The 12,603-nt window shown below is 35.7% G+C and overlaps 1 protein-coding gene across 1 annotated transcript in view; it reads right to left on the reverse strand.

Moving 5' to 3' along the window:
* Nucleotides 1–1,405: 1,405 nt before the first annotated feature.
* LOC150088859 (BICD family-like cargo adapter 1) overlaps nt 1,406–12,603 on the reverse strand; it is a 39,404-nt gene continuing 28,206 nt past the window's right edge. The window contains exons 9-11 of the mRNA XM_090370346.1: nt 3,858–3,994; nt 3,611–3,731; nt 1,406–1,531 (exon numbers count right to left, since the gene is read on the reverse strand). Coding sequence (XP_090226472.1) covers nt 1,406–1,531; nt 3,611–3,731; nt 3,858–3,994 — 384 coding nt within the window. The remainder of the gene's footprint in view (nt 1,532–3,610; nt 3,732–3,857; nt 3,995–12,603) is intronic.

Here is a 12,603-nt window from a genome sequence, read left to right on the forward strand (position 1 = left end):
GCTATTTTACAAATATAATTTATAAAAATCTTTGGAGTCAGTGAAATTTTATCAATAGCTTAAATATGTTCTTTATCTGACACACACACACACACACACACACACACACACACACACACACACACACACACACACACACACACACACACACACACACACACACACACACACACACACAGGGATATTTACATAAAAACAAAGAGATGGTTAATAAATTTTTTTTTTTTTTTGTTATTACCCATATTTAAAATACTGATATTCAGTTTACAACACTAAATTTAATTCTTAGAATGCAGAAGAAAGGTCTCTATCCATTATGAAGTGAACCAAAAAAAATGCAGAATATATTAATCGAAGATAAAAATGGTATTTTGTAGGACGTTAGCCAACAATTTATTTTTTTTTGCATTTTAACACAAAATACTAATTACTGACTTTTTTCTAATGTTTAATTTGAAATTAAAATAAATGATTAAATATATCCATTTTTATTAAATCAATCGTTTTTTTTTCTTTTTAGTTAGTTGGCGCATTGGCTTCTGTGGCCATAGTGCACCTCCCAAGGTTTTTGCAGTACTCTGATCCAAGCCCGAGGCGGGATTCGAACCCACGACCTTTTGGGTTGCCAGGCAGGCACTTTACCCACCCGGCTAGCCCGGTCAGCACCAATCGTTAAATCACTGGCAACAAGTCAACAGAATATTCTATAAATAAATTTATTTTGAAAAATGTCTTGGAAATGAATTTAAATCTGTCAAAACAAATACTTAATTCCTTTTCATAGTAAGATAATTTGGCTTTTTTTTATAACCACAAAAAAAAAGTAATTCTGGAAACAATGATTGGAGGGGAGGGGTGAGTAAATTTTTTGTTTATACTCCAGGGGACAGTCACATAGGGTTAGAGGAGTTTATAGGATAGAGAATACAAGAATATTAACATTTTGGTCTACACATGGATTCAAACATATGTGGTAGGAGAAACTCTGTAGTGGGATGACTGCTTTGCTCAGTGTATACATACTACTAATCAGTTTATTCAGTCTTTCAAATAAAAAAAAAAACAGAGAGAGAGAGAGAAAGGAAGGAGGAGAAGAATAAACCCTTTCCAAAACTTAGTAACAAGTGACTACTTTAAACAGCTTTTACTGAAGTTCAATAATAGTTTTAACTATTTAACTTGGTTCAACATATAAAATGACGTAGTTTTTGCAATAAACGATACAAAAACTATATGAGGTAAGCATAAATAATACCCTTGCATTAGGCTGTCATATTATATATGATACATAGGTATTTATTTAATAAAAATATTTATATCAGTATCTATATACCATATTTTAAATGTACAAATCTTTAAAATAAATATGTTACATTAAAATTCTAACTGGGTTTAAAAAGGAAAATCATCTCCATAATCCAAAAAGCTTAGATTTAGTTCCAAATCGTCTTCTAATATGTTTTGTTTCCTCTAATTCATGATTTTTTAGTTTTTTCTTCATTTGTTCTTCTAATAAAGCTTGCAGATCCACCTACGATGCAAGTAAAAAATATTCATTAAATGCTAAAGTTTCACAAATCAAAAATGAAATTTAATTTTATTTCACAAGTAAGTTCTAGTAATTTGATAGAATAAAGCCTGACAACCAGTGTCACATAATGAAAACAGATGGACACTGCCCATTTGCTCAGTGCACATGCTCTTCCCTCCCCTTTCCATAAAACAATCAATGGTTTATTTCAATTTAGTGTCATTCACCTTATGGCCAGTTACTTCATGTTTCATTGCATATTATTATATTTTTTAAGGTTCATCTTACTTTTGGGTAACAAATATTTATACATTTTTTCATGAAATTTCAATCTTTTATCAGTGATGAAGTGGGACAGCATTATTCACTATGTTTCTAGTGAAACACCTAATATTTCAAACTTATTTTTATATTATACAGCCCAACCAATGTTTATCGTAATAGTGTTTCTACCCTGAACAGATAATCTAATTGAATGTCTCATGAACTTTTTTGGGCTACTTCTACTTAGTGCACTAGTTAGTCTCAGTTTGTGAATAGGATTATCAGATAGTTATATTTCAACCAATAATGTTGTTTGTTTGTTATTTGGCTTTTAGGAGCGCCATATTGCTATGGGATATGCAGTAGTCATTCCCTGACCTTTCCGCATCCTCCGTATTTGGTGGTGACGGGCTCGAACCCCGGTCTAATCAAGAAGCATGTGCTACACACTGCTGCTCCTTCCCACCTGGCTACGGAGGCACCTCAACCAATAATCAGAGACTAAAGAACTGCTTAAATATACTATGTACAAGTAAATAATAATAATAATAAGTACAAGTACAAGTAAATAATAATAATAAAAAAAACATATAAGTTAAATCAAACAACTGAAAGTATCGATTTGACTCAGCCTTGAGTCAAATTTATGACATACTAGTTTTAAACTGGTCTAAAATAAAATATGTCCCCATTTCATTGAGATAAATATAATATTAAACCAGCATAACTCTGAAATTACTATTTAGATCTGACATCAACTGAAATATTTAAGCACTGCCAAGTGATAAAAAATTAAATTGCTTTACATGCTTTACCACATTTTCTCATCCTTGTCCTAAAATAAATTGTCATAACTTTTGGAAATTATTAAGAATACTTTCTTCAATGCTCACATTTATTATTTGGATATCCTTTAAATTACAGAAAACCTGTCCACATGCAAATGGAAACTGTTACGATAATGCACTTGTTGCTGTACAAAAATAAGAATTGGTCATTTGAACATATTGGCTCATATGAATATATTTAACATTACGTTGGCATTTCACTTCCCAAACAATGATTCGAAAATAGGCTACACAGTGAAACCCTTATCTTTATTAACTGCATCCTTCTTTACTGATTTGATATATAAATACAAAAGCAATTTCCACTTTTCATACCAGAGTATCTCACAAATATATTTTTCTCCTAATTAGTCGTTAAAATTCTCTTTATGTATATAAATTAAAAAAAAAAAAAAAAAAGTGATTTGATTTAAAGTATATTTTCCAGTTGCAATGGTCTCTTTTAATTATTAATATTCTTGTACACATCTTAATGTCAGCAAATAGACAGGTAAAACTACAGGACTTTATGACCAGTACAATTAATAGTTTTATCTGTCTCCTTATTTCTTAATTAACTGTTCAGTTATTGCAAACTTTTCAAAAATTGTATAAAGCTTTATTAATTCTGATCTTCTAATAAGCCTTTTACACAAATAGCAGTTTTCCAGCAGCCAAGCCAAGTCTCTCTGATGATTACATATTACAAGGCTTAGGGATGGAAGTTTCTCCTTACTGATTTCCTAACAAGGTACCAGATATTAAAATATTGGAAAGAGCTCAAGAAGGTTGAAAGTTTTCCTTTTTTTTTCTTTTTTTTTTGGGGGGGGGAATTAATAACTTAAGAACCACAAGTTTGTCTTATAGTCTAATTTGCATTATTCAACAAATTTCTTAATGTTATGTAAATAAATGGGTAAAAGTATAGGACTTGATGTCCAGTATAATAATTACTAATGTTTATAAAAATAATTATGTTGGAACAAACCTGCCACTGCTCCAGCTGTTGAGAAAGTTCTATTTTCTGCTGCACAGCTTCCATTAGTTGACTATTAATATGCATTACGTCTATTCTTGTTCTAGCTAGCTCAATTTCAACTGTATTTTTTCTGCAATATAACAAACACACTTTCACACAAAATAAACAACTACTTGTTTAAAGACTACACATATATCTAATCACAAATAATCAAAATTTAATCTCTAACCACAAAACTCAATGAAAATTTAATCACCTAGATACAGCTTGATCTCGCATAGTCCACACTTTTTTGACTATCTCATCTTTAGCCATTGTACTGCAGTCAACATCTTGACGAAGGTGATCTCTTTCTTCTCGAAGAGCTGCCAGTTCTGTTTCCTGAACAGCTAACTAGAAAATGATTTGGAGTTGTTAATTGCAACCTTCCTACTTCCTTGAACTATAAGTTATATACAAACACATGTGGAAAATCTGACAAAAAACAGTCTAAAAATACTGTTCTTATTACATTTGCATTATTAACCAGGGAGTAATTCAATATGCAATTTATCTTTGAAGAATCATTATTCAATCTAATACAGTAAAATCCCATTATAATGAACTTCTTGGGAGTGCATGAATTATTTTGTTGTACTGAAATTTTTTTTTAATGAACACAGTTGAAAATTATTTGTATAAATTCTGTTGCACTTTTATTGACGTTACAAATCTAAACTTTTAAAATCAGATGTAAATAAATAAAATGATGAAATACGAGTATTACAAAAGTAAAAATATTTTGTTTTGCGAGTGTCATTTTGAAAGCATATTTTATTTATAAGAAATATCACACATTCAGAAATATGGTACAGCAGAAACAACTTATTGTTACACTTCACAATATTATGCCAATTTTGTTTTAATTATCTAAAATCCTTTATGGCATTAATTTGAAAATTCAACTTTAGTGCAATCAAAAATGTTGGTATCCCAGGAATCAAAAAAAAAAAAAAGATCATAATAAATATGCACAATCATTCAAAAAGATAAAAAAATGTAATACAGGGTGTGGCTTAGGTAGACTTTGAAAATAATTCACTGTACTGAATTTTCTGTCAAAACTATTTCATTCAAAACTGAAACTTAAGCATTATAATAGGGTACATCAGCCAGGAACTTGAAATAATTTCGTTAAAACATTGTCAATGTAACAGGATTCTAGCATATGTTTTATATTATTATATGCAGATTTAAACTACAGTTGACATAGATTTCTATAATTACCCCAGTTTTTTAAGTCAACCATACTGTGTAAAATTTCAGAAACTGCAAACAATTCCAAAAAATTTCTGATGGATTAAGGAAATGAGCTTCATTTTTTTTCAATAGAAAATACTTATGGTGTCCAGACCTTCAGACATTTCAATTATTATATTGCAGTAATTATTTTCACAGCATTTTGAAAAATAGGAAATTCTTTTCTGATTGCAATATAAAACAAACACACGGAGTGTATTTTTTTATATAAGTTTTTATAAGCATTTTTCGTAAGTGTTTTTATAAAAATTTGTGGTATAACAACCTTTCAACATTTTTCTTTATTTCCATGTCTTCATTATCATTTAGAACTCTGAGAGCAATGCTCCAAGAAAAGCTTTAGGAAAATTTCAATGAATTGAAATCTATTTATTTTCACTGAATAAACCAGGAAAGTAACAATGATAACTATCCAACAACACTGCAAAAAAAATAAAGTTTAAAGTCCACAAGTGACATCAATTAAACCAGTCACTAGGTTGTAAAACCAATGTGCCTGACGCAACATTATGTAAATGGATTATGGTAAAGGATAATAAATATCAGAAAATGTAGGAGAATGCATTTAAACAATATACCGTATTTGTCGGCTTATAGGACGCTGTGGCACGGAAGACACCCCCTAACTTTGGAAAGGTAAAATTAAGAATAAAAACTTTTTTAAAAAATTTATTTTTAATACAATGGAAATTTAAAATTCAATAAAAATAAAACCCAAAAGCCGATAAAGAAAGGTATAGGATTATTGCTCTTATTATTTTAGGATTATTCAACTTCAGATTCCTTACTGACTTGATCATCATTATCCTTAACCACTGTACTACTTTTAGCTTAAATTCAATAGTATAATTTTGACTTCTTGATGTGCCTGCCATTGATTAGGGCTTAAATGTATAACTGGAATTCACTTGTTACTCCAATAATAGCCTGGTAATTACTGAAAAGTGTACTAACGTATAGTAGTTAACTATCCATTAACTCTTGGTTTTGCACGTGCCATATTACCACTTTCAGATTCTAAGATTGAGGGCAATTTTTTAATGTATTTATAAGCTGACAAATACGGTATATGGAATGAATGAAAATAAAACAGATAAAACAGACAAAAGGTAGGATACAGCAAGTGATTTGAACCAGGCCAGATCTAAAAAGGTGACCCCTGCTTAACGCTGATAATTCGTTCCGGAAAAACAGAGCACTAAGCAAGTGCCACATTCCCATAAGGTAACATATGTATTTGTGAGTTGTGGATGGTGTCATAGGATATTTCCTAATCAGTAATAAACGGTAGTGAAAAGAGGCACAAATGTCAGTCAAAATATTTAATATTCCAATTTTTGTACATAAAAAATCTTCTGTATTACATACGTATATAATTGTGGTAACTACTTATGTATCAAAATTAAACTTAAAATTCCAATTAAAATCATGAATTTAATTTATTTTATTTAATTGATGAATTTAATCATCAAAAATGTGTTGATTTTGGGTTGTACTTTAGCCCTGTTCCTGGTAAACTAAAAGGGGTTTTAATTTTAAATCCCCCACAGCATTACCACCCAACAATAAAGTCAACCAATACTTCACCGCTTTGAAACCTGGCATGTTTTTTTCTTCTTTCGATATGAAACTTGTTTTAGGCATTTGTTTCCAAAAAAAGTCCTGCTTCATTTATGTTAAAAACTTGTTGAGAATTATAACACATACTACCCTTTTGAAAATTATTCAATTATTCAACTCTTCAATAATTTTAACAAGTTCTTTTTTGAAAGTTTCAGCTCCTTGATCTGCACTTGCGGCTTCTCCCTGGATTTTAAATCTATTCAGATCATATAGGCTAATCTCTCTCTCTCTCTCTCTTTTTTTTATATAATATTTAACTTAACTGAATCCTGCGTTGGATATTATCTTCAATAAAATTAGTTAAAGTCTCTCCATTTCAATTCTAATAGCCGGATTAGCCCTAGTTGCTTGCAGTGGAACAGCTGTTGTTCCCGCTGCTAAAATTAAATTTTTATTTTTTATAATTGTTCTTACAGTTAAACTTGCCAGTCCTAAATTATGGCACACATCCGCTTGTCGTTGACTGGAATCGATTCACTTCCAAATGTCTAATTTAATTTTCAAATTCAGTCTTTTTCTTACATTTGTAGTCTTCATACTGCGTCCAGACGTTGCTATATTTTCATTCTTTCTTATTAACTCTTCAAAAATGTAACTGCATTGGTTGCATTAATTATGATACAATGTGTGAGTAAACTGTCCGTTACGCACGATGTGTAATATTGTACTGAGTGATGACTAGACTTCGGATAAATGCATGTAACACAAATATTACAAGCAATATACTTGATAATTTTTTAAAATGTTGATCTCGAAACTATGTAACAAGTCACTGTACTGCAATTAAATTAACGTGTGAGAAGAGTTCTCAAGTCGGCATAGGAAACATTTTAATGCTGTTTTGCTATTCATTTTCAAGCTATTGACTCCATCAAATGAAACGATTTCGTTAAATATGCCAAAAAATGCAATCTGTAAAAGAGCATTATAGTGATTTGTGACAGCGTTATAGTCAGATATGGGTTATAATATAAGAACAGCGTTATAGTTAATCAGCATAAAGCGAACCGCGTTATAACGAGGGCCTGCTGTACAGTAAAAAGGGAAGGAAACAGAGATCAGTGAACCATAAAGGAAGTAGGTGATTTAGTTAAAGTAACCTGTATTATAAATAATGAAACTATTATGAAACATCTACACTACCTGGAGTCAGATTATTTTATTTAACAGAAAATAACTTAAATTTAAAATTCTAAGACACCTTCATGACCCAAAACATTATGATCACCCATGTCTTCACGAGTGGATGCATCACAGCACCTAAGGAGTGATGTCACTGATCGGCACAGAATATATAATGATGGTGCAGCAGTGCTTGTCATTTTGTCAGTACAAAGTCCATGCAATGAGGAAAGGAACATAGCTTGAATGGGGAATGATTTGCAGTGCTAGGAAGGCTGGATCAGCATCTCAGCAACCACAGGCATTGTGAGCTGTTTGAGTGCACAAGTAATAAAGGTATGGTGGGAATGGTCTGAAAAGGGATATACAACCATCCAACATGCTGGGATGGGGAAATCACCATTGGTTGACAGTCAAGGTGAATGGCAGTGGCACATGCTGTCTCGAACAACAGATGGATCACGATCCCTCAATTAATGGTAGACTACAGGGGGCAAGGAGAAACATTTCTGAGAACACCATCCAGCAGATGCTCTTGTGCACAGAACTACGGAGTAGGCAACCTGTTTGTGTGCCCACGTTGATTGACATCTCAGCTGGTAGTGGCCATCAGAGCACCATTCCTGGACACTGGACAACTGGAAAAGAGCCACCCGGTCTGATGAATCAAGGTTCCAGAACCATCATGTCGACGGATGGGTGCATATTCAAGAGTGAGCAGGTGAACAGCTGCAACCAGACTGAACTGTTGAATGAAAACAGACCAGCAGTGATAGTATCATGGTTTGGAGGATATTTTCATGGATTATCACTGAGTCTCCTCGTCCCCATTGAATACACTCTCACCACCAGATCCTACCTCGGCCTTGTTTTGAACCAAGTTTTGCCCTACATGGTGCCCATGTATACAAATGGCACTGGACTCTTTCAACAAGATAATGCCCTGTATCATCACAAGGCCCATATCGTGCAGGAATGGTTTGGGAATCATGTCCAAGCATTTTGCACTTTCCCCTGGCTGCCAAATTCTGACATCAATCCCGCTGAATGTTTGTGGGATGTGGTGGAATGCAGCATTTACCAGTCCATGCCAGTGCCACTCTGGGATATCCTTCTGTCCAGCTGGTTTAGGTTAGGACCTGAGGACACCTTCCAGTCTTGTGAAATCAGTGCCATTCTGGGCACAAGTGATTAGCATTAGCATTAGTAGAGGCATTTGATGCAAGAAAGCAAGCTTATGCAGCATCAGCCAAAAAAAAAAAAAAAAACCCACTTCCACTTCACCCCTCTGTTCGTTCAAAATACCTGTCCAGCTGAGCCTTAAACTTATTTAGGCTATCAACCTCCACCACAAGGGATGGCAGTCTGTTCCACCAACCAACCACCCGCTGGCTAAAGGCAAATTTCCGCACGTCTATCCTACATCTGTCTTTCCTCAATTTGAATTTATGCCCTCTCAGGTGATTTTTCTGAGCTAGAGGAAGAATCCCAGCAGCATTGAGCATGCTTAAACCATTCAAGGCTTTATACACCTCTATCAGATCACCTCACTGGTGCCTAGTCTCCAGACACTGTAATTTGCAAAACTTAAGCCTTTCTTCGTAAGAGCACCCCTTTTTTCCATTCACTAATCTTGTTGCCCTTCTCTGTACTCGTTCCAGCAGCTCTACATCCTTCTTGAAATGAGGCCTCCAGACCTGTATACAGTACTCTAGGTGTGGCCTGACCATTGCCTTATACAATGGAATAATCACCTCCTTATCCCTGCTGGAAAAATTCCTGTATATCATTGACAATACTCCATGAGCTACTCTTGCAGCCCGTCTGCACTGCTCAGAGAACTTCATATCTGCCTGCACAATCACCCCCAAGTCCCTTTCATTCTCTACCACTGTCAGTGTAGTACCACAGAGTTGATACGTTGCTCTGGGGTTGCTGTTTCCCATGTGTAGTACTTTACATTTGTCAATGTTAAACTTCATTTGCCACCTCTCAGCCCATCTGCTCAACCTTTCCAGATCCTGTTGCAGCAGCATAGTGTCAGTAGTCCTTGACAACCCTGCCAACCTTTGTATCATCTGCAAACTTGGACATTAAGCTTGATATACCATCATCAATATCATTTATAAATACAGAAAACAATAATGGACCCAACACTGAGCCCTGAGGGACTCCACTAATAACATTAGTCCACGATAAGCAGTGTCCATTGATTACCACTCTCTGTCTTCTCCCCCTCAACCACCCCTTTATCCATAGCAGCAATTTGCCTCCAATGTCACACTGCTCCAATTTGTGTAGCAGTCTTCCATGTGCAACTGTATCAAAAGCCTTTCTAAGATCCAAGTATATAATATCAAAGTTATTCCCTGCATCCAGTTCTTTTGTGACTGCATCATAGTATCCAATCAAGTAGGTCAGGCAAGACTTCCCCTTAACAAAACCATGCTGTGTCTGAGCTATAACTGAAGTCTTGTCTAAATGATCCTGCAGTGCTTCTTTAACCAGTGCCTCCATTAATTTTCCTGGAACAGAAGTTAAGCTCACAGGTCTATAATTACTTGTGTCAGCCTTTGATCCTCCTTTGTGAATTGGGGTCACATTTGCACATTTCCAGTCTATGGGTACCTCCCCTGAGTCCAAGGAAGCTCTCATAATTATGGCTAAGGGTTTGCTTACTTCCTTTGCTGCCTCCTTTAATATAACTGGATAGATCCCATCCACCCCGGGTGCCTTTCTTGTGTTTATCTTCAACAGTTTCTCCTCCACTTTACTCCCAGTTATTTCAAGATTCTGTAGCTTACTGCTAGAGTTGAATACACCTCTGGCATTCCCCTTGCTGAATAACTCCTCATGTGTGAATGTCGATGCAAAATATTCATTTAGTTTGTTAGCTACCTGAGCAGGATCATCAACAGTTGACCCATCAATATCAAGTGGACCAATCTGATTCATCCCCTTCCTTCTAGAGTTTACATAAGTAAAGAACTCTTTGCTGTTTTTCTTTGCATCATTTGCCAAGGATTTCTCGTAATCTGTCTTCGCCTGTCTAACCTCCTTTGTAACTTGGTTGCATATCAACTTGTATCTATCATAGGCTTCTGTGTCATGTGTTAATTTGTAAGTATCCCATGCATTTTTCTTCTCTGCCATATGCCTCATTAGTTCATCTGACATCCATTTTGGCCTAAACCTTGAACAATATTTCTTAGTTGGTATGTAAAGCCTAGTAGCTTCCAAGATAAGTTCTTTGAATGCTTCCCATTTTGAATTTGCTGTTGGTAACATCATCAGTTGGTCCCACTGTATAGAATTTAAATACTGTCTCAGTCCATCGTAGTCGCCTTTACGGAAGCAATAACCCTTCCCTTTACCCCTAATGGTAGTTACCTCTTTCAGTAAATCCCACTTCAGCACACTGTGATCACTGCCACCTAGTGGTTCATTTATCTGCAGATTCTCAATGCATGAAGAATCACTGCTGATAATCAAATCAAGAGTATTACTCCCTCTAGTTGCCTCCCGAACATGCTGATGTAGAAAACAATCATCCAATAAATCCACAAAAGCCCTGCTAGTGTGTGAGTAACCAGCCCCCAAATTCCAGTCAATATCTGGGAAATTAAAATCTCCCATTATAAGACTCTCTGATTTACTGGCCCACTCTATTTCCCTGTACAGTTCCTTATTATACTCATCAGAGTCATTAGGCCTATAGCACACTCCTACTCTCAATTTTGATCTCCCAATGCTTATGTCACACCAAACTGACTCAACACTGCACTGTCCAGCGATGTCGACTGGCTTCACTTCCTTGGTTTTTATGTGTTTCTTAACTAATAGCATAACCCCTCCCCCCTTCCTATCCTGTCTATCGTTTCTGTAGACGTTGTACTCCCCAAATTGCAGTTCTGCATCCCTTATATCTGTGTGACACCACGTCTCTGATATCCCAACAATATCTGCCTTTGATGTTTTGAGCAATACCTCAAATTCATCAAATTTATTTACTAAACTCCTAGCATTGGTGTACACGCAAGTATACCTGCACCTGTTTCTATTCTTAGCTACCCTAACACAACCCATGTGTTTACTTGTACCGCAATGGCTCCCAGCAGTCTCTGAAATACCATGCATCTTGTTTTTCAGGCTTCTGCTCATTCTAATAGAAGCAGTGCAAGAATCTCTTTCACCTCTGCCAGTGGCTACTGTCAACCTGTTGGTCTTTGTCTCCCCCCCAAGCTAGCAGTTTTCCGACCCACCTAACACTGCCTCGATAGCATCAGCAAATATTCTTGCACCCTTTCTATTTAAGTGTATCCCATCCCTGTAGAAGCAATCTCTCCTGTTAACAAGTACAGTCCAGGCTGAAAAAAATTCTACCCCTTGAGCCTTGCACAATCTTTCCAGGGCCGAATTGATCGACAAGGCTCTCATCATATACTCCCTCCTATCGTGTCTGGGCAGAATTGCAGACACTTTCAAATTCAACCCTAATTCTCGGCTTTTGTTCAACAGTGACCTGTACTTGTTAAGTAATTCTGCCGGTCTCCTACTCTTAATATTATTAGTGCCAACGTGTACAACTATATCACCTTTTGTGCCCTTAAAAGATGATATTCGCTCTACAACGTCATCAACCTTTGCCCCTGGCAGACATACCCTGGTCCTGTTCCACCTATCTTTTTTACAAAGCATGTTCCCCGTTTCCCTGACAATAGAGTCACCAACAACTACTAGTTCCTTCGGGACCAGCGCATTCTGCCTTGGGGGTTGTCTCTGTGTCACGCGATGCCCAAGTGCAAGCTCTGGCGTTGATGTGGGCAGCTGAGAGCTTGATGGGCCCCTCAATTTAGTTTCTTCGAGGGCATCCACCCTGTCCTTCAAGCTCTCATATAGGCCCACAAGAACGCCGAGTTGTTGCCTGATATCGATACACTCCTTGCATCGTGCACACA

This window comes from Mastigoproctus giganteus, chromosome 3 (genome assembly GCF_048544385.1).
Source record: "Mastigoproctus giganteus isolate SK-2022 chromosome 3, ASM4854438v1, whole genome shotgun sequence".
Lineage (NCBI taxonomy): Eukaryota > Metazoa > Arthropoda > Arachnida > Uropygi > Thelyphonidae > Mastigoproctus > Mastigoproctus giganteus.